This window comes from Hypomesus transpacificus, chromosome 10, assembly GCF_021917145.1.
Source record: "Hypomesus transpacificus isolate Combined female chromosome 10, fHypTra1, whole genome shotgun sequence".
Classification (NCBI taxonomy): Eukaryota; Metazoa; Chordata; class Actinopteri; order Osmeriformes; family Osmeridae; genus Hypomesus; species Hypomesus transpacificus.
Genome location: NC_061069.1, coordinates 2595049 through 2619363, shown reverse-complemented (window position 1 = coordinate 2619363; position 24315 = coordinate 2595049). Strand labels below are relative to the sequence as shown.

General features: G+C 51.0%; 1 protein-coding gene across 5 annotated transcripts in view; it reads right to left on the bottom strand.

The window, feature by feature from the left end:
- Window positions 1-1333: 1333 nt before the first annotated feature.
- greb1l (GREB1 like retinoic acid receptor coactivator) overlaps window positions 1334-24315 on the bottom strand; it is a 39359-nt gene continuing 16377 nt past the window's right edge. For all 5 annotated transcript variants that reach the window (XM_047027286.1, XM_047027288.1, XM_047027283.1 and 2 more), the window contains 33 exons: window positions 22667-22784; window positions 19422-19581; window positions 19107-19286; window positions 18257-18433; window positions 17843-18019; window positions 17518-17643; window positions 16892-17014; window positions 15882-16019; window positions 15398-15520; window positions 14958-15095; window positions 14638-14823; window positions 13491-13790; window positions 13241-13369; window positions 12618-12752; window positions 11382-11579; window positions 11094-11274; window positions 10750-10939; window positions 10289-10422; window positions 9707-10049; window positions 9419-9534; window positions 9045-9277; window positions 8324-8880; window positions 7854-7956; window positions 7601-7753; window positions 7361-7497; window positions 6888-7049; window positions 6319-6523; window positions 5305-5473; window positions 4894-5121; window positions 4607-4769; window positions 4281-4481; window positions 3811-3949; window positions 1334-3582 (listed from right to left, as the gene is read on the bottom strand). In XM_047027286.1, coding sequence (XP_046883242.1) covers window positions 3419-3582; window positions 3811-3949; window positions 4281-4481; window positions 4607-4769; window positions 4894-5121; window positions 5305-5473; window positions 6319-6523; window positions 6888-7049; window positions 7361-7497; window positions 7601-7753; window positions 7854-7956; window positions 8324-8880; window positions 9045-9277; window positions 9419-9534; window positions 9707-10049; window positions 10289-10422; window positions 10750-10939; window positions 11094-11274; window positions 11382-11579; window positions 12618-12752; window positions 13241-13369; window positions 13491-13790; window positions 14638-14823; window positions 14958-15095; window positions 15398-15520; window positions 15882-16019; window positions 16892-17014; window positions 17518-17643; window positions 17843-18019; window positions 18257-18433; window positions 19107-19286; window positions 19422-19578 — 5865 coding nt within the window. In that variant the 5' untranslated portion in view covers window positions 19579-19581; window positions 22667-22784 and the 3' untranslated portion in view covers window positions 1334-3418. The remainder of the gene's footprint in view (window positions 3583-3810; window positions 3950-4280; window positions 4482-4606; window positions 4770-4893; window positions 5122-5304; window positions 5474-6318; window positions 6524-6887; window positions 7050-7360; window positions 7498-7600; window positions 7754-7853; window positions 7957-8323; window positions 8881-9044; window positions 9278-9418; window positions 9535-9706; window positions 10050-10288; window positions 10423-10749; window positions 10940-11093; window positions 11275-11381; window positions 11580-12617; window positions 12753-13240; window positions 13370-13490; window positions 13791-14637; window positions 14824-14957; window positions 15096-15397; window positions 15521-15881; window positions 16020-16891; window positions 17015-17517; window positions 17644-17842; window positions 18020-18256; window positions 18434-19106; window positions 19287-19421; window positions 19582-22666; window positions 22785-24315) is intronic.

The following is a 24315-nucleotide window of genomic DNA, read 5'->3' as shown; positions in this document are numbered from 1 at the left end:
CGGAGGACTTCACCCCTCGTGACACTGAGTCGTCCGGGGCTGCAGGTGGTGCTTGACAGTTTGCCATGGGAGCTGGCTTATCATGTAACCCGCGTGTCACAGGGTCAGGGACCTATCACCCATCTGTCACTTTCTCTCTCCGTGGCAACACCGCGTTTTGGTCTGACACATCCTCGTCCTCATTGGCTGGCCAGGATGTGCTCTGGAGCTGCGCTGAATCTTTCGACTATTCTACTAATCCCCTCTAGTAAGCCCAGGGACAGATGGGTGTTGGTTTCTGCTAAATGGTTATGGGAGGCTGGGAGTCAGTACAGCAGATAGAGGCAGGAGGCAGAGGGATGTCCTGTTGGTCACCATTCATCACAGTATATAACATTGTTGTGTCATACCTCCAAGGGCACAACTTCAGTCCCCTGTCTCTGTGTATGACAGACACCTCTTATTGTGGGGACCAGACAGCTGACCAAATGGCTTCACGGTTCCCAAGATTAAATAAGGTGTTCTGCTTGTGGGTCGGTGTGGGTGACACGTCATCCTTCATACATGTGAGGATTCTGTTAAGTACCACATCGCCTGCAGGCACAACAGTTCTAATGAGATTCCAGAGAGCGGGAACGTTCAACACTGTCACTGATCTCGACACTTTACAAAGTGGCATTTTTTTTCCTGGCATGTGCAAGATCAATTCTCGATCTGGAATACTGGGATCACAAATGCACCAGCTTTTAACATTGAAAGTAGCAAAGGACTTGCCAGACATACTTGACTCACTGCAAATACACGATTCATTTAGGAGTTCTCTTCACACTTCCTTCAACGCACAAGCCTGACTTGATGTTTGGAGGCAGGTCCTGGAGAGAGTGGGCCTCTCTGATCCACTGTGCTCGCACGTCCCAACGGTGCGGGTAGCACATGCGCTTAGGAATCAGCACGCTGGGCCCTCGCTTGCTCCTCCCTCGCCTCCTCTCACTGCAGACTCTTTAAATAGCCCGGTGTGACAGCACACAGGGGTCGGAGGTCGGTGAGACACCGTCACAGTATTACCGCGCCACACATCGGAAATAGGGCAGCCCACGAACACTCGCCATGCGCACTCTTCAACCCACCTGCCTCCCGTGACTGTAGAGCTAGGGACAACCACTACCTCACTGTGCACTGAAAGGCCATGTATGCTCTTCATAAGAGTCTCTGTCATCCTTGTTTAGGTTCTGTGGATTCTGTCTGGGTCAGGAGGGGGGGGGGGGGGGTCAGGAAATAGACACACGGAAGGAGAGAGGTAAGGGAGAGAGAGAATAGGTTCCAAAAAAAGAAGTCAAAAGTTCATTCCCACGTGTACAATTGTAATGTCACTTTATTACATTCAATAATTTCCAAAGACAAAAGCATGTTACCAAAGTTCACATGTTCACAGCCCACAACAGCGAACATGAGGTAGATCACTGGGATTCTACAGGGTCACAAGCCTCTATTAAGACACACACGCACAACACATGATGCTTCAGTGAAGATTGAGAGAAGCAAATTGCATAAGTTATGTGTTCAATTATCTACAAACAATACACATTCTATAGGTCAAAGGAGTTCATCAACACTGACTGTCTTTTACCAGTGGAGTAATCAATTATTATTTTTGGGGTGTCTTTGTTCAACGTTTCAGTGATCAATAATTTTTGCTGCTGGCAAGTTGTATAGTGCAAGTTCACATTTCCTTCTGCTTCAACATTCAGTAGATATAAGACTTATTCTCTTGGGTTTTGTGCAAAGTCTCCTGGGACAATGTTGAAGAGTGCACAATCCCTAGACATTAGCTAGCTCACCATGCAATCAAAATTACACTTCAAAATGATTATCAGTCCAAAATGCTTGTCGAATAAATAAGAATCCCTCGTATTAGGACCCGATTTTCATTTTCAATAAAAATCCAACACGCCAATGGTGAGGGATCCAGACACATGGTAAGAATACATCTTAGGTAGACTCTTTTCGCCTTGGTAAACCCAGAATGCAGAAAAGACATTATGTTCCAAAATACTGATAAAAGTGACGCAATACTAAAAATATCAGTAACCCTCTGTTGGGATCAGGTTGAATTAATATATTAATAATGTAAACAGAGCTTTTCACAACAGACAGTAGTCCTAAATCTCCCTTCACTCTTCCCCATGCCCAGAATTGATGCTTCTTCACACTCCACAATGATTCTCCATTCTGATTGGTCCGTGAAGGAGCGACTCAAACTATCAGTCAAATCTACGTAACAACACCATCACATATAAGGCATATTCTTTGGACAACCCTGTGCAGTAATATATAAAAACATTCCTACTCGCTTTCAAGTATATGAATTGACCTTGTCATCTGTTGATAACAGCATAACTGTTCTTTGATTATCCTTGGTTTGAGGGAGAAACCCTGTCAGTTAAGACTACATTAAGGTATATGGGTAGTGTCAACAGCAATTCATACTATCAGGCATACCTCACTCAAAAATGCTACGGAGGCATGCTCTGGAGATTGTACCGGTGCTTATTGTAAATCCATGGCATGTTTGCATCTGCAACTAAGGGGCTTCTGATTGGTTCAGCTCTGGCTCGCCCTCGCTCCATTTCTTGGTCAAAATCACATCTGCCAGTAATGATTTGTTCAGATCAACTTTTGTCCAATCCTAAACTGGTACATTTAAACCTAAAAGACCATGAATGCAATGCTAGAAGTCCAAGATACCAGGGCCATCCTGACATTTAGGCAACTGTAATGTTGAAGCCTAACTGCTGGCGCACACAGAAAATATATATGCCAGAGGTTGAAGGGTGGAGCATGAGCAGAGGGGAGTACGTTCTCCGTAGAGACTGAGGGCAAGGTGCAGAGAGGCCGTCTTTGGTGGGGCTTGTAAAGGGTATCGACTTTGGCTCGTAAGAAAAGACATCTTTACAACGTAGACTGAGGGAAACTGTCGGTTTACCTCTTAGAACATACGTCTAGTTTTTCCCTCTCATTTCAAAACCCTGAGATAGACATGCACGTCCAGGCACACACAAGGAACCACGGCCACGCTCAAATGAGTCACGTTATCGATGAGAGTCCATTCTTTTTGCAGAAAATACAACCAAAATAAGCAGCAAAGTCTTTGAGTTCGTGACATGCTCAGATTGGGGCGGGCTAAATCAAAGTTCCAGATAAGACGGGCACTGAAGCCCTCTGTTCCATAGTGCCCTATGGTCGTGGTTGTGGAGGAGGAGAGATATCAGAGGGTAAGGTCCCAGCCACGTCGCATGGCCACATGCCCCAATATCCCCCTCTCTCACTGTGGACGTTTCGAATCTTGACTGCTGCCCACTCTGGGGTCAGTGGGAGTCCTCCGGCCTGCCTGCTGTCTGGGGGTGGGGGGTCAGGCCAGGGCTGCTCCGGGTCGCCCTGGTCAAATGTGACGGCCAGTCAGGAAGTAGAGAGGCCGGTCCTCACTGCAGTTGGCTGTTTGGAACTCGTCCCTCAGACGGAACTGCCACTCGTCCTCCAGCTCCAGTCGGACGATGGTCTGCCGCAGGGAGCTGCGGTCCTGGCAGATCACACACAGCGTGGCACCTACGCACGGGGTCAAAGGGTCACGGATCAGTGGACCAATAAGAGAGAGGGAGCACCACGGCCACTTGGGAAGTCAGCCAGTGTAGACCCAAGCTCTATACAGACTCAGAGAGATGTTCTCCCGGCGCTAGGCCAAGCACCACTGAACAGGTATGTGTCTGCGTGCGGTGCTTGAGGATACACTTCATGTTCAACAAGACGTCTCTGAAGCAGTCGATGTGCGGTTACCTTTGAGGAAGCGGAACTTCTTGAGGAGGCTGGAGACCACAAAGGAGTCACACAGGTAGAGGAGCAGCCCACTGAACACCAGGCCCTGATGGTCCAGGTTGGTGGAGTGTGTACGAGAACTCACGTAACACACCGATACCTGGAGGCACAAACACACTCTTTAGGTTACAGTTTAAGGTCAAGACTCCATTTACATTACATTTACATTTCGTCATTTAGCAGACGCCCTTATCCAGAGCGACTTACAGTAAGTACAGGGACATTCTCCCCAAGGCAAGTAGGGTGAAGTGCCTAGCCCAAGGACACAACGGCATTTGGCACGGCCGGGAATCGAACCAACAACCTTCTGATTAATAGCCTAACTCCCTAACCGCTCAGCCATCTGACCCTAGACTAACTGTCCCCACTGGATAAACCGAAGCCCAAATCTACCCCCCCCCCTTACAGTAAACCCTCTCCTTCTCTCCTACCTCCTGGCCAATGTTGAGGTAGCTGTCGATGGACAGCACTGGGTTGCTGCCGTTGTTGACGGCCTTGGGGAAGAGCCTGCTGCTGCAGCTCTGGAGGAACTTCTCCAGGAGGAACTGAGCCGGGGCGGCCAGGAGGGTCTGCTCGCTGTCTGGGGCGCACACGTACTGGGCCGGGCTGATGGGGGCTGGGTTCTCCAAGCCCTGGAGAGAGAGAGAGAGACAGAGAGAGAGACATAGAGAGAGAGAGAGAGGACATGCTGAGGTTAGCTGATGGGGATGAGAGACACAAACCATCACTGACACCAGGTCCTGTCCTTTACACTTACAGTGCAAGAGGGGAGACGAACAATCAGTTTGGGTTTGACCAGGAAGTCCTTGTGTCCCCCAAATGGAATGTGCTTCTTCATCAGGCTGAAGTGGTTGAAACGACACAAGAGCAGACCACTGCTGTTGACCCGCAGGTTGAAGTCCACTTCCTCGCAGTTGTACCTGCACACACAAACATACACACACAAACGTTTCATTACAGCCAACAACACAAAAATAAGGATTCAAATCCCATACAGAAATACATCACACACACACACACACAAACACACTGACACAAACTCACCTGTTGAGGTCATACTGGACGTTCTGGGTGAGGTCAACGTTGAGCATGATGAAGTCGTGGAGATGGCAGCGGGAGAAGGCGGGGCTAGCCGGCCGGCGGGCCAGAGAGCTGCTCCACTTGCGGACGCCACACACGGCATACTGCACGATCTTGGGCGTGGTCTCCATGTGCTTCAGGACCATCTTCAAGGACACGTTGGTAAGACCGGCGCCCGAGTCCGCCGTGTCGCTAAGCGGGGGAGGGGGGGGGGGAAGGAGGAGGCGGGCGTCAGACCGCGTGTGCGTGTACGTCTCCGGAGGTACCAGTGTTTCTCTCTCTCTCTTTCTCTCTCTCTCTCTCTCTCTCTCTCTCTCTCTCTCTGCCTCTCTCTCTCTCTCTCTCTCTCTCTGCCTCTCTCTCTCTCTCTCGTACCTGGTTCCCTCGTGGCTCGGGCCATGGGCATTCCACAGCACACACGAGTCGTCCATCATGGCGATGAAGGGCCAGACGTCCTGCCGCTTCACTCCCTGCTCCTCCAGTCGGTTCCTCTCCAGCTCCAGGTTGTGATAGGACAGCTCCTTGATCATAAAGCGAGTCGCGCCTGGGACAATGGTAAGCGATTATTTTTTGATCGAGGCTTCAGTGTGTGTGTGTGTGTGGGTGTGTGGAGAAGGTTGTCATATTCCAGCTCAGACCATTTGGTTTTGCTGCGAGTGTAACCTGTATAACAGACTTTTCACTTATAGTTCACGCACCTTGATCAATGGTGATCAGGGTGTGTTGGGTCAGAGGAAAGCTTCATGTTAGATCAGAGTTTGGAGCCCCCTGAGGAAGCACAGTCTCCCCGTAGCTCCAACTCACAGGACCTTCTAAAGGTATTCTATCTTTTCTTTTTATGAGTTTATCCCAGGCTACTGACCTTATATGTGATTGGAAGTCAGACTACTGGGCTGTTTATCAAGCTCTTACTCATTGGTTGCCACAATGTTTACCTTTCACCTACAACCAGCATTTTGAGCCTAGATGTGATCAGTGTAGATACAGTGGATATTGACACAGATATGGATACAGTGTGGGTTCTGTGAGGGTCACATACTGCTATGATGCCTTGCTATCAGCAAAGACAGATTGAAGGGAATGTAACGATGTCTGAACTTCAGAAACAACTTCTACTGATATGTACATGTAGGTCTGTCCAAAAAATAAATACTCGAAGTGTCAGCCTAACTTTGCAAACTTATTTTCAATTCAAGAGCAAAATACACGGCTCATAATGTCTCCTCAAACAGGGTATGTTGCAGGGTATATTTTGGCCCTCCATTCACAATCTCCCAAACCTTTACCCTATATATACTTGGGATAAGAGCGTCTGCTAAATGACTAAAATGACTAAATATACCCTTATCCAACTGAGTCTGGCTATCGACACATGACACGCTTTCTTACCGACTCCCGAGCTGTTAAACATGGCAGGCAGGACCAACAGGATGTGGTTGGGCCAGTACTTCCTGTAGTGGGGCATCTCGTACTGCTTGACCACCAGGATGTGCAGGTGGGCGGCGCCCTGCATGGCGTGGAAGATGTTGAGCAGGCCATGCTCCTGGCGCCCCGTGGTGGGGGTAAAGATAGGGCTCTTCAACGTGTCATGCTCCTGGAGAAACACAGACACACACACGGTCACGCACACAGACACACACACAGGCGGTCACGCACACAGGCGTGACCTCCCATCCTCCTGCGAGGCAGCCTCGTCGCTCTCTGTTTCCGAGAACTTTCAGCGCTAATGAGGAAACGCTGAGGGGAAGGAATGTCGCTTGGACATCCGATGTCTAAGCCGGAGAAAGGCAGAGCAGCTCTCGTTCTCCAGTATCAGGCCCTGCTGGTCGGCGAGGCCCAGCAGAGACCCAGGTGCTGGGAGGGGGAACTCAATCTCCTTGGCCCGCTTCGCCGCGCTCCTTGTGCTGATCCCTAATGGATGACGGGGATGCTTCCCCCCTCCCCCCCCCCGTCCTCACCTTGGTGGAGACCAGGGGCAGGCGCATGCTCTCCAGGTGGCTGCCCTGCTGACTGAAGATGAAATGCTGCTCCTTGTCTTTGGGGATGATGAAGTGCAGCTGGACCTCCTCTCCCAGCATGGAGGAGCAGAAGGTGAAGGCGTGGAACGTGCACTCGGCCAGCTGAGCACACAAACACACACACAAAGCATCGTTAACACGTCTGCTTGCTACTCCCACGTTTCAGGAGCACTTTGGCGTCGAGTGAATTTTGGCCCTCAACAATGCAATGCGTAGCGTGTCGCTCAAAGGCAAATTGGATTGACTGGGTATTCCAAAGTCCATAACAAGTATTACTGGAACAAATAACCCAGCAATAAGTACAAGAACTCAAACAAAACCGAGCTTAACAAATCAAATCAACCCTCAAATCAAATCAGCTTTCAAACAATTCCCATGTGATCAAGTTGACTGGGTCCCCACAGCCCACGTACCTGTGTCACAGGTCCGGCTTCACAGTAGTGGTGGCACTGCTCGCAGTGGTGAAAGGCATTGTGGGCCGCGAACATGCTCAGACGAATGGACACCGTCTCTCTTTTGGCAGGCTGGCTCTCTCCTTCCACTTTGGGATCTGCATAGCAGTGATTACAGTCATACCACACATGCCTCTAAACTGACCGGGACGCAAGCTAGTTTTCAACTTGGAAGAAAAAGTATTTGGAATTCCGACTGACCTTTCAAGGATGGTGGCATCTTGTCTGTGTAAACGGGGCTGACACTCTTGAACTTGGGGTCTCGAGGGAAGAGGTCAAAGGGCAGTTTGCGTATATCCTCAACGTCCGGCCACTGGCTGCTAACAGGCGGGCCCTCTGACGTGTCGCTCATCGCTGGAATACAGGACATGCACCCGCCACGCGTCAAGCATTGAATACCTGCAGACACGGCAAATAGCGCGGAGTGACACTGAGACGAGAGGCATGCTCTCACCTTCCCCTATCTCCTCCTCGTCGTACACATCCACCTCTAAGAGGCGGACCAGCATGCGGAACAGGATGCGGAGAAACTGCAGGTAGGCTCCTGTCTTCCCCACCTGCGAGGACCAGAGAGACGGACGGAGGAAGTCAGTTGCCTGTGTGATAGCAGCTATTCCTGCTGCTAATGCACCTCACATCTACTACTGCTCTCAGGGAACATGTTCTTTTCCCCAGCACTGTGCTTGACACTTTCACCGTTATATTTTTGATGCTTTTATTAAAAGTACAGCAGAAGATCAAATATCAATAGTGCATAGTTCTACGGTATTTCAGTGGTCAGAGCCAAAGAACAGCCAGTATTTCCTAGCCACATTGCCAAGCAACCAAATATCAACGAACAGGCTGAGGTGGATGAAAAGGCCCCATATCCTTCCGGAAACAATCAGCGCAATCTTCAGCCAACCGGTAGGAGAAGAGTCCTACCTGGGGGGGTCCACTGAGAAGCAGGCGGCGTGGATGTGGGAAGGGAGGAGCCTCGTAGTCGGCGTGGTGCTGTCTGGCCCCGGTCCACTGGCGGTAGTGCAGGCTCTGCTCTGCCCCCTGGAGGTTGGGGACGATTACGGGCCTCAGAGGGCTCGTCCAGCTCACGTCAGCGTGCGGCAGCAGGGAGAAGGAGCTCAGCTGGCTCCCTGACTCCCCAGCCAGCAGGTTGTAAGCCGCCCGCGACAGAATGACCGTCCGCGGCGAGACCCTGGCCTGATGTCCCGCCCTGCTGGCCCGCCCGCACTGTGTGGATTGGCTGGGCCTCTGGGTGGAGGAGGAGGAAGAGGAGGAGCTGGAGCAGAAGGAGGGCTGCGGGTTGGACGCCTGGGTCCCAGCAGGGAGCTGACTGCCCAGGGAGTCGCACTCCTGTTTGACCCTGCGAGGGGACGTGCTGCCCTCCTTGGTGACGCCCGGCACGGGGACGCCGGACGACGTGCAGGGCTTCTGGGACGAGTCTGGGATGTCGGAGGAGCTGACGCCGTTCTCCGTCACGGAGCCTGAGGAGGGGGGGGGGGAAGGGAGGGAGAGTTGAGGTCAGAAGGAGCAGCCTCACCGGGACTGGGGATGGTTCTGCTGGGACACAGAAGATATCCTAGGCTGGGAAACGAACAGAAGGTGTTCTGGGTTGGGGTGTGTTGGCGTAGCGTGGCCAGGGATGTACCGGAGGCCCTGGTGGTGGCGCTGCTGGCGCTCTGGGGCCTCTCCAGCTCTTCTCCCTCGTTGGGGCCCATGGCCCCCTTCTCTCCCTCGGGGTCCGGGTGAGGCGTGGCCCCCCGGGGTTCCTGGACCACCCCCACGGACACGTATGTGCAGGCCAGACCCACCTCCTGCTCCAGAGCTGTACGGGTCAGGTAGCTGGAGTCGATCAAACGCAGGTCCGAATACTTGAGAGACCTGCGGGGGCGCAGTAGAGAGGGTCATGTTGTTGATTTGAGCGCAATCCTCTCTGACAACAAAAATCCCTGGTAAAACTTTGAGTTGGGATGTCAGTGCGTGTGTACGTGAGCGTGTGTGTGTGTGTGCGTGCTGAGGTACCTTGGGAAGGTCTCTCCGAGCGGGTCTTTCCCGGTGAGGATGACGATACAGGGCAGCCCCTCCAGGTCTTTGTACGTGTGAGGGACCCAGTCTTCACTCTCACAGCCCCTCCACGCCTGCGGCAAAACCCAGCACACCATCCGTCAACCCCATACCACCCACTCTGGCCTCCAGCCGGTCAACAACCGTCCTCTACAACTCGTCGAGGGACACCGGGGTAACAAAAACAAACAACACGAAGACAGAGTGGGACTCTCCGGCTCCGAGGCGTCGCGGCGCTCCTCTTACCCGGATGCGGTTGGCAAAGTGTTGCGGCAGGCTGAGCTCGGAGGCGGGGCTGCCCAGCAGCACGGCGAAGCAGAACTGCAGGCCCAGCTTGTTGCGGACGTCCTCCAGGCGCTCGCGGGCCAGCATGGCCAGCTGCAGGGAGGGCACCCGCACCAGCAGCATGTGGCCCCGGCCCCTGGCCCCCTCGCGGCCCGGGGCGCTGATCAGGTCCTCCACCATGGCCAGGGTCTCCGGGGTGATGTGGTCCCTCAGGGAGGGGGAGGAGGTCAGGGCCATCATGGCCTCGGTGTACTGCTGGATCAGGAGGTAGCTGCGGATCACCATGCTGTGGAGGTGGGGGTGTCTGGTGGGGGGGGGAAGGGAGGGGGAGGGGTGAGTGGGTGGGGTGAGGACAGCGACTTGGCTCCTACGAATGAGCTGCGGTTTGTGTTCGAAGTCGTTCGGAGGTGAAGTCGCGGAGGTACAACGACTTCTCCAGAACGGGTCAAGTGAGGTCAACGCAGCAGAGGACATAACCTCTTTCATCCCAGATCTAGAAGCGACCTCCCAGTAGGTGTGGGGTCACGACCTCTCCCGACTGACCTCTCCAGGAGGGTGTTGACCATTTTCTCGAAGGCGTCGTCACAGCGCAGGATGGGGCTGGCCACGCCCCACTGCAGGGAGGAGCTGTAGTCCCTCAGCCCAAAGTAATGCAGCTCCTGAGGAGAGGGCTCCCCCTAGTGGAACACACCAAAACATCAGACACTCCTCTGGCTCTCACACGGTGAGTCTTGAATGTTGCTCCTGAGAGCATCTCAGTGGGGTGCTGCCATGTGCGTTGATTTTAATGAATGCATTTGGTCATTATTCATTTACTCGCTGGCTCGCTCTCTCACTCACTCACTCTCACATATGGCATATGGTCCTATGGACCTGCACCCAAACGCCAAAACATAATCTCTCCTGCCCCTCCGTTAACCTGGCCAGAGAGCGCTGCAGTACTGCACTTCCACCACCAGGTGGAGGCGTCGACCCACAGTGGGAGCCCCGTGCGAGCCACTCACCAGGCTGTCGCTGGAGGGCCAGTGCACCTCGTTGTGGACGCTGATGCGCGAGTGGCGCGTCTGCAGGGTGAAGGGGAAACAGCTGACCTGCAGCACCAGCAGGTTGACCGCCTCCAGCACCTCCTGGCAGTTGACCACCCGGTCTGCCAGCCCCTGCAGCTCCCCGTGACACACAGACCCAGAGAGGGCACTGGAGAGAGACAGGGGGAGGAGAGGGGGGGGTCATGGTAAGATACACTCTGAACACCCCAGGTGGAAGCCTGCAGTGTTGACCTCTGACCTCTTCCGAGGCTGTGGGGTTAAGTGTGTGCGTGTCCCGTGTCAGGGATAGACTGACGTCCTACCTGGTCAGGTCCACGTGGGAGTTGTCGTGGATGAGGACGAACAGGGTGTAGGGGTTCTGTTTGACCTTCCTCATGAAGGCCTCCATCTTGGCGTGCACGTCTCCGTCCAGCCGAACCACGTACTTGTCGGACTTCTGGTGGGCCAAGGAGGCTTCCTCGATACCCAGGTCCACCAGGACCCCTGTCAGGAGGAGAGAGGAACAACAACCACATTGGTTCCCTCAAACACACTCGCCATAGAGTCGGCTCCCACCCTTAGGCCACGCCTCCCATGCCCGCCCTCCCTACCTGATTGGCGGATGCGCTGGGCGGTCTGGTGAACCAGCACGTGAGAGGGCGGGACTAGGACCAGGAAGTCCACCTTGCAGAAGCGCCCCAGGTCCAGACTCTGGCTGCCCGAGTCAGCGATGGAGCAGACCTGGGAGAGCAGGCTCCTGGCCACACTGAGCTGAGGGGGGTGGATCTGGAACACGTCCCTCAGCAGGTCTACACAGGGAACCGGCAAAGGGGGCACCGACACATGAGTCAGCGTACAGGGCACAAGACACAAGCCACTTTTGTATGTAAGGGATAATGTATAGAACGCCGGTCATTATGTAAGGGATAATGTGTAGAACGCCGGTCATTATGTAAGGGATAATGTGTAGAACGCCGGTCATTATGTAAGGGATAATGTATAGAACGGCGGTCATTATGTAAGGGATAATGTATAGAACGCCGGTCATTATGTAAGGGATAATGTATAGAACGCCGGTCATTATGTAAGGGATAATGTGTAGAACGCCGATCATTATGTAAGGAATAATGTATAGAACGCCGGTCATTATGTAAGTGATAATGTGTAGAACGCCGGTCATTATGTAAGGGATAATGTATAGAACGCCGGTCATTATGTAAGGGATAATGTATAGAACGCCGGTCATTATGTAAGGGATAATGTATAGAACGCCGGTCATTATGTAAGGGATAATGTATAGAACGCCGGTCATTATGTAAGGGATAATGTGTAGAACGCCGATCATTATGTAAGGAATAATGTATAGAACGCCGGTCATTATGTAAGGGATAATGTATAGAACGCCGGTCATTATGTAAGGGATGATGTATAGAACGCCGGTCATTATGTAAGGGATAATGTATAGAACGCCGGTCATTATGTAAGGGATAATGTATAGAACACCGGTCATTATCGGGAAAATAAGCCCCGACAGGGCTTTACCGACAAGTTTTACCAAGCGGAGGCACAGGGGCACCAACAGCGTACAGGGCACAAGTTACGAGCCACTGTTGTATTCTCATTTCACATTTGACTTGTCCACTCTAATGAGATGGGCCTTTCTCAATCCTCCTGGTGTTCAACGAACACTTTGAAATGTGTTGTGTCGAAAAAGGATTGTTACATGGCTGACAATTGATGATTAACTAGATCTATAATGATCCTACATCGAATCATCCCTCTCGGTGTTGACTACCCCTATAGTGTTCTTGTGTAATCCCTGTTGGGGCTGTGTGGAGGGAGGTGACCTGGCTGGGAGGGTGGCACCATGCTGGCAGCCTCCTGGGAGTGGATGTGATCAGTGACATCGCCCTGGAAGGGCTGGATGACCTGTCCCTTGCGTCGCCGCTGGTAACGCACCAACTGTTTGTCCAGATTGTCCCCTGGAAAGAACAAGCCACCACAGTTAGACACAAACAACTTTTGCCACTCCCCCCCCCCCCCCATCTCTCTAATCATGATGTCATTGGTTGGTTGGACTGTTTTCTTTTTTCTTGATTTTGGCACAAACACTGTTGGTGGTTAATGGGAGAGCATTAGACTGCAGGCCAAATGGTTCCAGGTACAAATCATAAAATACCTGATTATGGATCTCTCTTTACCTCCATATCTCTTGCTTGATTTCCATATTACTCATTACACATATCTCTCTCTCTCTCTCTCTCTCTCTCTCTCTCTCTCTCTCTCCCCCCCACATCCCCTGTCAGACCTCCATCTATAGATCCCCTGCCCCCCCAGTTCCAAATAAATATAATGTTTGGTTCAGTCATTTTGATGAATCACCAAAGTCGAGAGACATGAAATGGGGTTAGGGTCTAACTTAGAAGGAAGTCCTCTATTTGGTTGTGTGTTCCATGCATGCTGCACTCACCCAAAGAGGTGCTTTTGAAGTGAGATGCCAGCACGCTGACTTTCCCAGTGATGAGCTCATAGCTGATCTCCTTCAGGAACTCGTTGGTGGTGAGCATGCCCTCAGCCAGGGCCCGCGCCTGGTACTTCCCTGTGACCCGAAACAAACACACCGTAAACCCCACAGACACTCCAGCAGTCGGGACTGCAATCAGGTCTGCGTGTTGGAACCAGACCACCAGAAGGCGCTGCGGTGCGCCCGCACCACTCACCCAGCACCAGCACGCAGAACTGGTTCCCGCTCATCTTGGAGGCACAGATGATGACCACGTAGGCGGGTAGGCTCTGCTGGTGGGGAGGGCCCTCGCAGAGGGAGCGCAGCGACTCCGAGATGCCCTCCCCCAGGGAGTTGTGGGTCACGAGGACCTGGACGCCCCCCCCGGAGACGCTGGCCTCCAGGCGGGCCAGCCAGGGCAGCTGGGAGGGGGAGATGGACGGGCCGCCGGGGCAACACAGCATGGCTTTCAGCACGATCTGCTCAAACTCCTCCCTCAGAGGGATCTGCTCTGCGCCTGCAAGGGGGGAAGACAGGGCAGAGCGCAGGGCTGAAAGCTCCGTGCTGAACACCCACCTTGGTCCTTGACACGAGTCAGGCCAGGTTAACCCTTTTTGCACATGAGCTCGAAAATAGCCAACGCGTGACCAGTGTAACCGACTTAGACATCCCTCGCACTCCTTTGGTTTGTCAACAGCTGCTCCATCATTTGATTGTTGTTTTCCCTGCCCTCCAATGTGGATACAGGATAATGAAGTTATTTTTAGGGCCAGGTTAGGTTAGGCTAGAATCCTATCACATCAATGTGATTTTATGCTGCTGGACCACTCCCCGAAAAGGATTTTTGCGTAAATCCAAGCGTTGATGCACCATGCTTATTTATTTGTTATATTTGCAGGAATTGCTCTGGTGTTTACGCAACATGGACTACACACCATGTGCCTGCTGCTGCTACTATCCAGGACAGCCAATGTGTAACGGCTGCTTCCAGGAAGAGAAGAGGAGCCTGCGAATAGCGCGACTCGTTGAACAAACCTTAACCCCTACACCAGAACACATGGGCCCAGTCAATTGATCATTGCCTCGAGCTGTCTGGAAATAAAGGGAAAGGAGTCTATTCTGAAAATCACGACATTAATAATAATGTTCGAGTCAACACTCAATCATTGTCTGTGATCTCTCGTCTGTGTGTGTCTTTGTGTTTTTCCAGTGTGTGGTGTTTGTGTGTGGTTGTGTACGTTGTGTGTGCGCACGAGATTGTGTGTGGTGTCTGTGTGTGTGTGTGTGTGTTTGTGTGTGGTTGTGTGTGTTGCGTGTATGCATGAGATTGTGTGTGTGGTGTCTGTGTGTGTGTGTGTGTTTACCTAGCCGTGCGAGGTACTGTAAGGTGAGCAGGATCATGGTCTCAACGTTGAGCAGCTGGCTGCTGCTCAGACCAAGGCTCTCCATGGTCTTGTCTGTGAGCAGGTTGCTGTTATAGCAGCTCACCAGCAGGGGGCTCACCACAATGTCCCCCACGTTTCCATAGAAGTAGGGCAAAGTACCATGCCCTGCAAAGCAAACTCCAGGGTCAAACTACACAGAGAATAATCGAGCTGCATTATATCTCTGTGATATCAACATGCTTTTATACGTTTGCGGAGAGGTGCTAAGGAGAGAATTTTGAGAAAACCTAGTTTGGTACCTATGAGGATGACTGGGCGGACTCCTGCAGTATTTAACAGGTTGTCAGGGACGATTACGGTCTCTCCAGCAGTGACTGGTTGTGGGAGTAGGACCCCTGCTACCGGAGGCTGGGGAGTGGGCATGGCCAACACAGAGCCTGAAAGAAAAACACACGTTCGTCAACACATTTCAGAGGACTCTAAGCATGCTGGCCCAGCTTTAGAAAGGGTGTGGTTCTTAAAATCACCTTAAATGAAAGACACAAAACATATAGAGCATACGTACGACATGTTCAAAAACCATATCCCAACTTGATACGGAATTGCCCTCTGTAAGAACTGCTCTCTCTCGCTTTCTCTCTGTCTTTGTCACACGCACACGCATACACCATACGTTCCCACAGGTGCGCGCCCAGTAACGACCCTGAGCTGTTGACAGTGTCTGTGTGCGGGAGCTGACCTGGGGGACAGACGAGGGGCCTGATGGCAGGCACAGGGACGGCAGTAGGAGGGACTGGCAGAACGTTGGGGTGCCAACTGCGGTGGCGCTTCTTGGGTGGCCCCGAGGTCATGGCTGAAGAAACTGAACAGAAGGCATAGCCCAAGAGACATCATATTATAGTGAGAGTATACTTTTAAAGTACCGGTTCGGACATACTTACATACACTGTATTAACGTTGCGAATAAGTATGCGAATACATCGGCTACAATCTGTACGTTTTCAGATTGAGATAAACACAATGAAAATGTATGACGGTTAACACATTTCAAATAGGCAGTCTACAAACAAAGACAAACTCCCACGTGCTAGCATGCTAGCATCATATAAACAGAGCAGTGAGAGGTCATGCGGAGTGGAGTGCAGCAGCCACGAAACAGCCAAACCAAACCGATGCCCGTGTCTCTTCCTGTGTCGGCAGCGTTAGGAGGACCCAGAACTCACCAGGGCTCTCTCCCTGGTCCGAGGGTCTGTACCCCTGGCCCTTGGGGCCCAGGGTCACCTGGGAGGGGCTCAGTAAGGGGGGGCGCACGTCAGTCCCCAGTCCATTGCTAGGACCATTCACCCTCAGCACGGTGGGCACTGGACAGACAGAAACAGAACACATCCATGAGGAACATGAGGGACTTCATGAAGTAGATGATGTGGAAACAGTTCCCCATCGCTTACGTAACTTGTTCCACAGAGACAGAAAGAAGACACCTGAGCGTTTCTTTTATCCAACAAAGAGGGATTCTGTGAAACAAATATATCTCCCTATTATTAAGACAGAGTCGTATTGGAAGATGAGTCAGGCGTAACACTGAGGAATTGATTTCCCATACGTGAGCAGGTATTGCCAATGACCTGATGGGGCACTTTCCAATCTTATATTCACTGTGTATGCATTACGCCAACATATTGATCGGTCTGTGTGGCCCATGCCTGTCAATCTTGCAACTGGAGGAGCAAATATATAGCCAGGCCTTAAAAAGTCATTACAGGATCTCTTCTTGAGTATTGATTGTGCATGTGTGTAAGTGTGTGTGTGTGTGTGTGTCTATGGGGGGGGGGAGGGTGGGGGAGGGTCTCCAGGCTAATCTGCACTCCACAGTCACAGCTCCATCTGGTCGAACTAGGTCACATAAACAAACCTATAGCTAGGCAACACCCTCAACCCCACAAGGCTGAGTCAGCGAGGTGATTAACATGGCCGATCCTGGCCAACACGACCAAGCTCACTGGAGGATTGTGTGACGAGGACTTACAGTCTTCTACACTTGTGGAGCATCCTGCTCCTTGTGAGATACAGTTCAGACCGATGCTACCCTGCTAGGCTCTCTTCTTGTTAGACAAGATCTTCATGTATGACTGGAGCTCGTGGTATGACATCATTGTGAATAGTACAGATATGTGGAGGTTGAGGGGTGGAAAGGTGGAGGGGGGGAGGGGGGGAGGTTGAGAGGCCTGGTTACCTATGGGGAGGGTCTTGGTTCCTGGGGTGGAGGTCAGAGGCTTGGTGAAGCTGCTGTCACGGCTCATGTCTTGGCCCCCGAAGAAGACAGACGAGCCGGATGTGGTTCTGGTTGGAGGGGAGTCTGAGGGTCAAAGCACAGACATGCAGGCCTTAGAACGGCTCCTCATCACATCTCGGATTGGTCAGTGGGGTCCTCTAAAGGCATGTACTGGTGCTGAACACGGTGTGTGTGTGTGTGTGAGAAACAGGAGGTCCTTTTTGTTTGGCAGGAGATGTAAGCAGGCTAGCTTACAACTTCCCAACACAGCAGGGAACCCCACATTACCAGAGACCTGATACGTTCTGGAACCCCCCCGGAGCCAGGTGCGATCAATACGAGAACTATTGTACTTCACTAGAGCTTGTCATTAAGTGTAAGTGCCTGGGAGAGGTAGAACTAGCATTCTCATGGCACAGACAGCATATTCAAAGTTACGAATAGTCACTGTAGAGCTACCTTAGGCGCTCAGCAAGGCTCCTTTTACAGGACAGGGAGGGGACACATAACATGCCTGTCCTTTGACCAGGAGTGAGAAGGGGACCCGTCACGTCGTGTGTGGAGGCTGTGTGCGTGCGGCGCCCCACCTGACAGGGACAGCAGGGACGAGCCGTGTCCGTTGATGCCTCCGTTCTCCTTGGTGCTCAGGGAGGAGGAGGAGGAGCTGAGCTTGGAGGTGGACGCATTGCTGCTGAACTGCTTCATCTTGCAGTCTGGGGAGGAGCAACATGGGGAGACATCCGACCAATCAATGATCAGCGGGCATGCATTTCACCGTTCAGTGAAAGGGCATTCGAGAGAGAAAAACAAGATGGTGTGTCCACCACTAGGACATCCATTTCTTGAGGCGAGCCAATGCTAATTAAAGATAGTTCAAGTAAACAAGATTGTTTTTGAGGAGTCGGTTCTGACCTTTCCAACAGATGAGGGGTCCTTTGCAGAGAGCGCCCTGAGAGTTCTTCACCAGATAGTATTTTAAGTGCTTCTGCTTCTTTGGCTGAGTGGCCAGCTTCAGGTTGATGTGATTCGAAAACTCTGTAAAATACCTGAACCCTTTCTCTCCGCAGCCAACACAGTTTCCAGAAAACCCTGCAATATGAGGATGTGTCATTGTTCGTCGATCAAAATTTAACTTAAAAAAAGGCTTCAAATCCTCAGTGTACTCTTTGGAAATGCAATACAACATGATAAACACATATCCAAGCCAAAACCCAGTAATACTGTGGTGGCAGTATCATTTGGATATCTGCTGAGTCATCCACTAGAGTGGTTTCACTGGCCTGTGGGCAGAGCACAAGAGTCTCTGCTCAGCGAGGATGGACTAACCTAAAAGTGCATTTTTGCCATTCTCGTCAGGCAGGAAACGCCTGTCCACTGCACACAGCAGGATGTGCTCGGGCACGCTGGGGGATTTGGCGCCCACCAGCTCGAACCCCAGGGGGACCTCGATGGCCTCTGTTGCCATGGATACCAGCCGCAGGTCTTTGCCGGCCTGGCAGAACCCTAGGATGAGATAACCGATCCGATGAGGACACAAATGGCAACAACGACAACACACTGCTCAACTCAAACATTCGTCAATGTATACATATGACACAAGTGAGTTACTTTTGTTATACTATTGTACTACTGTCTTCCCACCTTCAAGAAAAGGCTCAAGACGCACTTGTTCCGGGAGTACAACGGCACTTAGGAATGCTTGATTGGACCTGATGTTAGTTTCCTCCAGGATCACAATGACTCTTATTGAGTGACTTGTTGCTCTTGTAGGTTAGTTATAACGAAGTTGACTGTTGTACTCGCTGTGAAATATTTTACTGTTGATTGTTCTTCTACAGGTACAGTCTTGCACTTTTTGTGGTTCATGTTGTTTTAATTTGTAACTTGAATTGTACTGCATGCTCTTATGGGTCTTCCCTTTGGCACTTGTTTAGTTTTTTCACAATGTATGCTTCATGTTTTGGCTGCTTGCAATGTTTGGGACTAACTCATTGTTATGATCAGTGACCTATACTCTTTTGTAAAGCTCTCCCTTGGAAGTCGCTTAGGATAAAAGCGTCTGCTAAATGCATAAATGTAATGTAAATGTATTGTGAATGTAATGTAAATGTTATTAAATGGATTTGATCCTCAAGTGGGAGGGGCTGCTGGGGGGGGGGGGGGGGGGGGGGGCTACCATCCAGGGTGCAGCAGCCGTCGGGGGCGGGGCCCTGCAGGTAGGGCAGAGGCGGGCTGCTGGTGTCGGAGTCCTCCTCCTCCTCCGGCTCCTCCACGCTGAGGGAGGCGTGGCCATTGAGCAGCTCCCCACCCGGGGGGGTGGCGCCATGCAGGGACAGGTCCACCTTGGGCTTCACGTCTGGAGAACCAGGAGTCACCATTCAGATCAAGTCAGTCAACTCTTTCTATCTGTGTTCCCCGTCGATGGGTGCCGGGCCAGAAAACAAAAGGGACGAGGGGTAGGAAAACACGACGGAGGGGGTGTTCCACCTACCCTCCATGCTGCTGGGGTACAGGTCCGGCTCCAGGTACAGTTGTGTGAAGATGGGTTGGGGGTCTCCACTGCTGGAGCGCAGGGAGGCCTCGATGGAGTTGTGGAGAGCCTCTTCGAAGCGAGCAGACTTCAGTTGCCCCGCGTACGAATTCCCCATGATCTATAATGAAGGGTTAAGCATGAGCAAGGGGGTGAAACCTTGGCACTATTCGCCCTGGCCTTCACAGCCATGAGCCCTTCCACACAGACACATAGGTCACGGATAGGGTGACATCGAGAGTCACTATATATGTGCACTTAAGCCCGTAGGAATAGCCTGCGTTTAAAGAAATAAACGTATTTCTGTGTGCCTTTATCGTGTATTCAAATTAATTTCGACAAAGCGACGTACAGTGCAGGGGGATTTTGAACCCGCAACCATCTTGATCTGCAGTCAAGTGCTCTAATCGCTGAGCTGTACCCTGTGTGTGTGTCTTCCCGGCTTTTTCCGTGAGTCTTCCCTGCCCCCGCGGCTAAACACCCCTTCCCCCCACCAGCACCAGCACCCATCCCAACCCTACCCTACCCCCGCCCATCCCTACCCTACCCCCGCCCATCCCAATCTGGGGACATCTGCCATGGTCAGCAGAGCAGGCCAGGGGTGGCAGCTGCACACAAGGACACACAGAGAGAGAGAGAGAGAGAGAGAGAGAGAGAGAGAGAGAGAGAGAGAGAGAGAGAGTGACAAGAGAGAGAGAGAGCGTGACAAGAGAGAGAAAAAGAGAAAGAGAGAGATGTAGAAAGCAGGAGTGTCTCTCTTTCCTTCCACTTAGTGAAAAGAGCTCGTTCAAATCCAACAGGAGGGATTGGGGAGGAGGCGGGGTCGCTGGCCGTAGAGACCAGATGACGTGGCCGACACAGCCCCTTCACAGCATCCTCTTTTGGTTTCCTTCAGGTCACGGCCATATTGCTATCGCTGTTTACTCTAGCTTGCCAAACTTCTGCAGGCTTTGCAAAAAAGAGAGAGCCAGGTCCGTTTCAGGTTCAAACAAATGGTCTTGGCCTCACAAGCCCTCCTCCTCAGAGTTTGTCCTTGGGCTACATTGGTTGGTGCATTTACAGCACCAACAGCCAATGCTGGTCCCAAGCGGACGGCTTCAGCTGTTTGGGAACAGCCCGCTCTCCAAACTATCCACCCACCTTTAACCCACACCCTGAGGAGCTGTGAATATTTTTGGGGGGGCAACAAAAATGATTTGGGCTTTTATCATGTGTTTGGACTACCACAGGTCTTCTAAATGACCTAGAACCTAGAACACAATGTCACAGTAGGGTAGGGTGCATGCAGCTTCTCTTTATTTTCAACTTCAAATGAATGACTTAACACACAACTTCTTTCTCTTTGACAGCCACTGAAGCACAGTCAGTTGTATTTTTCCGAAAAAAGGAGAAAGGTTTTGTGCCCTATAAACATGATGTTGTGTAAGATGATGAGGGCCTCTGAGACTTGTTTATCAGCAGACAGCTCAGTGCCAGTGGAATGTCAATTTCACATTTTTGGAGCATGTAGATACTTTCCAGTTAATTATATTGCAGCAATCGTGTTCTAGTCAATCATCATTGGTGAGGCGAGCTTTCCTCATGGGCTTATTTTAGGAAATCATTGTCAATCAAACTCGAGCTGCAGGAACGCATGGAAGTTCAGACTAGAAGTCTTGCTGTTTCTCATATTTGAATGTATTTTATAATGTCACCTATAGCAGCTTTAAGATACAGAGCTGACTTTCAGTCTGTAAGACTAGTTTGTTATACCATAGAAATGAGTGAATGGTTCTTTAACATGTCAAGTGGTATTTAGCCTTCGACTCAAATAGTCTCAATTGTTTTATTTTCAAAATTATGACAGAGCTTGGAATCAAGTTGGAGCAGCCCTTTACTTCAGAGTTCCAGTTCCACCCATGCCTGGACAGGTTTTAGACCCAACGTTTAAACAGGAACTGTACTGAAGAGGGGTGAGGGTAAGGAATCTCCCAGGTCCAGACAAAGGACAAGATGAACTGGGCCTGATTGTGTTTTGACAGAGATAAGCAGCTTAACTCAAAGAAGCTACAGTATTTTTTCTCAGTCAACCAACAGAGGAAGGTAGAAAGAGAGAGAGAAAACACTGCCTCAGGAGCTGTAGGCTCCTGCCTGTCCAGTCATGAGGGAGGTGAAAGACAGAGAGAGAAGAGAGAGAGAGGGTAGGGAGAGAGACAGAGAGGGTAGGGAGAGAGAGAGAGAGAGAGAGAGGGAGAGGGAGAGAGAGAGAGAGAGAGGGCGGGCGGGGGAGGGGGGGACAGAGAGAGAGAGAGAGAGAGAGAGAGAGAGAGAGATAGAGAGAGAGAGAGAGAGAGAGAGAGAGAGAGAGAGAGAGAGGAAGGGGGGAGCTGAGTCAACGTGTATCATATTTGCCATTAACCTGGCGCATGGCGGAGGTAACCACCAACTGAACCTTTTGTCACCTCCCCTATCCCCACAGTCAAGCCTGGCTATGACAGAGGTCAGCTGACGGACGAGGCTAAGGTGTGACTGGGGTCAGGCAGGGGCGGGAGGTGACTTCTGGCTGACTGACGGAAAAGCACGAACACATGAACTGCATACCAGGGAGAGGTAGAGCCTGTAAAGCTTGCAAAGGAGCAGCTCGCACCATGTCGTTCTCTAGCCGACTCGGTCTCTCTCACACGGTCATGTCCTCCCGTCAGGCCGGGTGGCATGACCAGACTGTATAAGTATGACCCCCAGGTCAGATCCAGTCTGATCGTCTGTCCTGTTAGATTCCACAGCACCTCTGGGGAAGGCGTAGACAGACTCTGCCCTTCTTTGCCTCACACTCATCTCCTCGCCCAGACTATCCCGTCCTGCATTACAGTGGAACTACACACCCACAATTGCCTTTCACCCTCCATAAAAAATAAAAAATAAAACATACTTTAAGGTCAAAAGTTAGTGGGTAGGGTTTTTTTTATGGATAGTCATTTTGGGGCTTCCTCAAATGCTTGAAGTGATACATGAACACGGCCAACAACCGTACAGAACTCCTCCCTGTGGTTGGTCAGAGTACCTCGAAAAGACATCCGCGCATACATTTAGAATGTCTTCGTTTTGAACCGCTAGAGGCGGAAAGAGCCAGGATTTACCACACAATCCGGACGCTCTTGATGTGCATGTTTACCGGAGGGGTTTAGCTCCAAACAGATGTGTTGGTGGGGGGGGGGGGGGTTCCTTACCTTGTGTGAAAACTCCCAGGTGTGAAGGGGACAGGTTCACCTCTGCTACATGCTGGGTCAGAAACTCTGTATGAAAACTTCTGCCGATGTCATTTCTCTCAGCAGCAGAACTTTAGACCTGAGGAAGTCATCCAGAACAACACTTAATTGAAGGCTTCAGCGAAGATACAGACATTTGAATTCAACCATCTCTCAGTACTTACTGTTCGTGTTAGCTCAAATCTTTTACACAAGCGCTTGGGGAAATGACCGTAGAGAATATGTAGTCTAAAGTTTTAATCCATCAGATAAAAGTACACTTTTAACAGTAGTACATTTACAGAAGAATACAGGGTTCAGTAATAGACACTACTTGTTGCACATTCAAGCTTTTAAACGGCAACACGTTCACTGAACGAATGACTGCAGTCAAAGCAACAGGGAAGTGTATTAAGAGAGGCCACTCTGATGTGGAAATGGAGCAACAGATTGCACAGAACCCTGACATATGTACTGACCGTGGCAAGCTAAAATGGGGTTATGTGATACTCTAGCCCCAGGGGTATTTTGGTAAAACAGACTTGGGTGTTAGAGTTTATGGTCACCCCCCCACTCAACACACACACACACACACATACACATACACACAGACCCATCCTCTGAAAGGGCCTTTCCACTTTGACCCCTAGCATTGTTGACCCACTCAGGAACTGATACAAATGAAGCAAAGTTCCCTTCAAAACTTCGGCCAATACTAAAAGTGTACGTTGTCATCATGGGTCATTTGAAGGAGCCTACAGGATTCAAGTCCTCCCAGGACACTGCACACATCCAGTCCAGTGTGCTCCTCCTGATCACTCTGAGGCCCATGTTGTGAATTATTAGCCTGACTGATTGGGCTGATTAAACGACAGTGCTGCATGGTCAATAGAACAGACAGGTGACAGTATACAGATCATTCACACAGTCCTATTATCAAACAGACTGGGTCACACTCTGCCTTAAACAATGATCCATGAATGTATACCAGAGCCAAACTGCCAAATCGTTTACCATGTGACCCAAAGATTTATATCTAAGTTATAGTTTCATACCTGCAGTCAGTATTGAAATCTATCCAGTGGTGTAACGGGAGGGAAAGATAATACGTGGCTCCTGAAATTTGAAGTTGAAGGACCAGTTACCTCTTGGCGGTTATTCAGGCACTGCCCAAAACAAGTAACGAGTTGGTTCTCCTGGTATTGACATTTGGAGGGACATTGAGCCTGACAGGCTAGAAGAATGTGTAACTTTGCCTGAAGGTTAAAGTGGAATTTAAGGCGGCGGCCATAGTGGTATATAAACTCACACACACACGCACACTCCACACACACACACACGTGAGCACGCACTAATGAGCACACACAAACATGCACACCATACACACACACACACACACACACACACACACACACACACACACACACACACACACACACAGGAGAGCACACACATAGTCATTCCCTATGTTCACTTTGCACATACACAAGTGTGAGACGTACTGAGACAACAAGGAAAATGTGTAGAACTCATTAAAATCCACGGGTGATGTACAAAAATAATTGCAAAATCTGTTAGTGGGTGAGTACATATCTACCAAGATAAGTAGAGTGAATGACCACTAGGTCTTT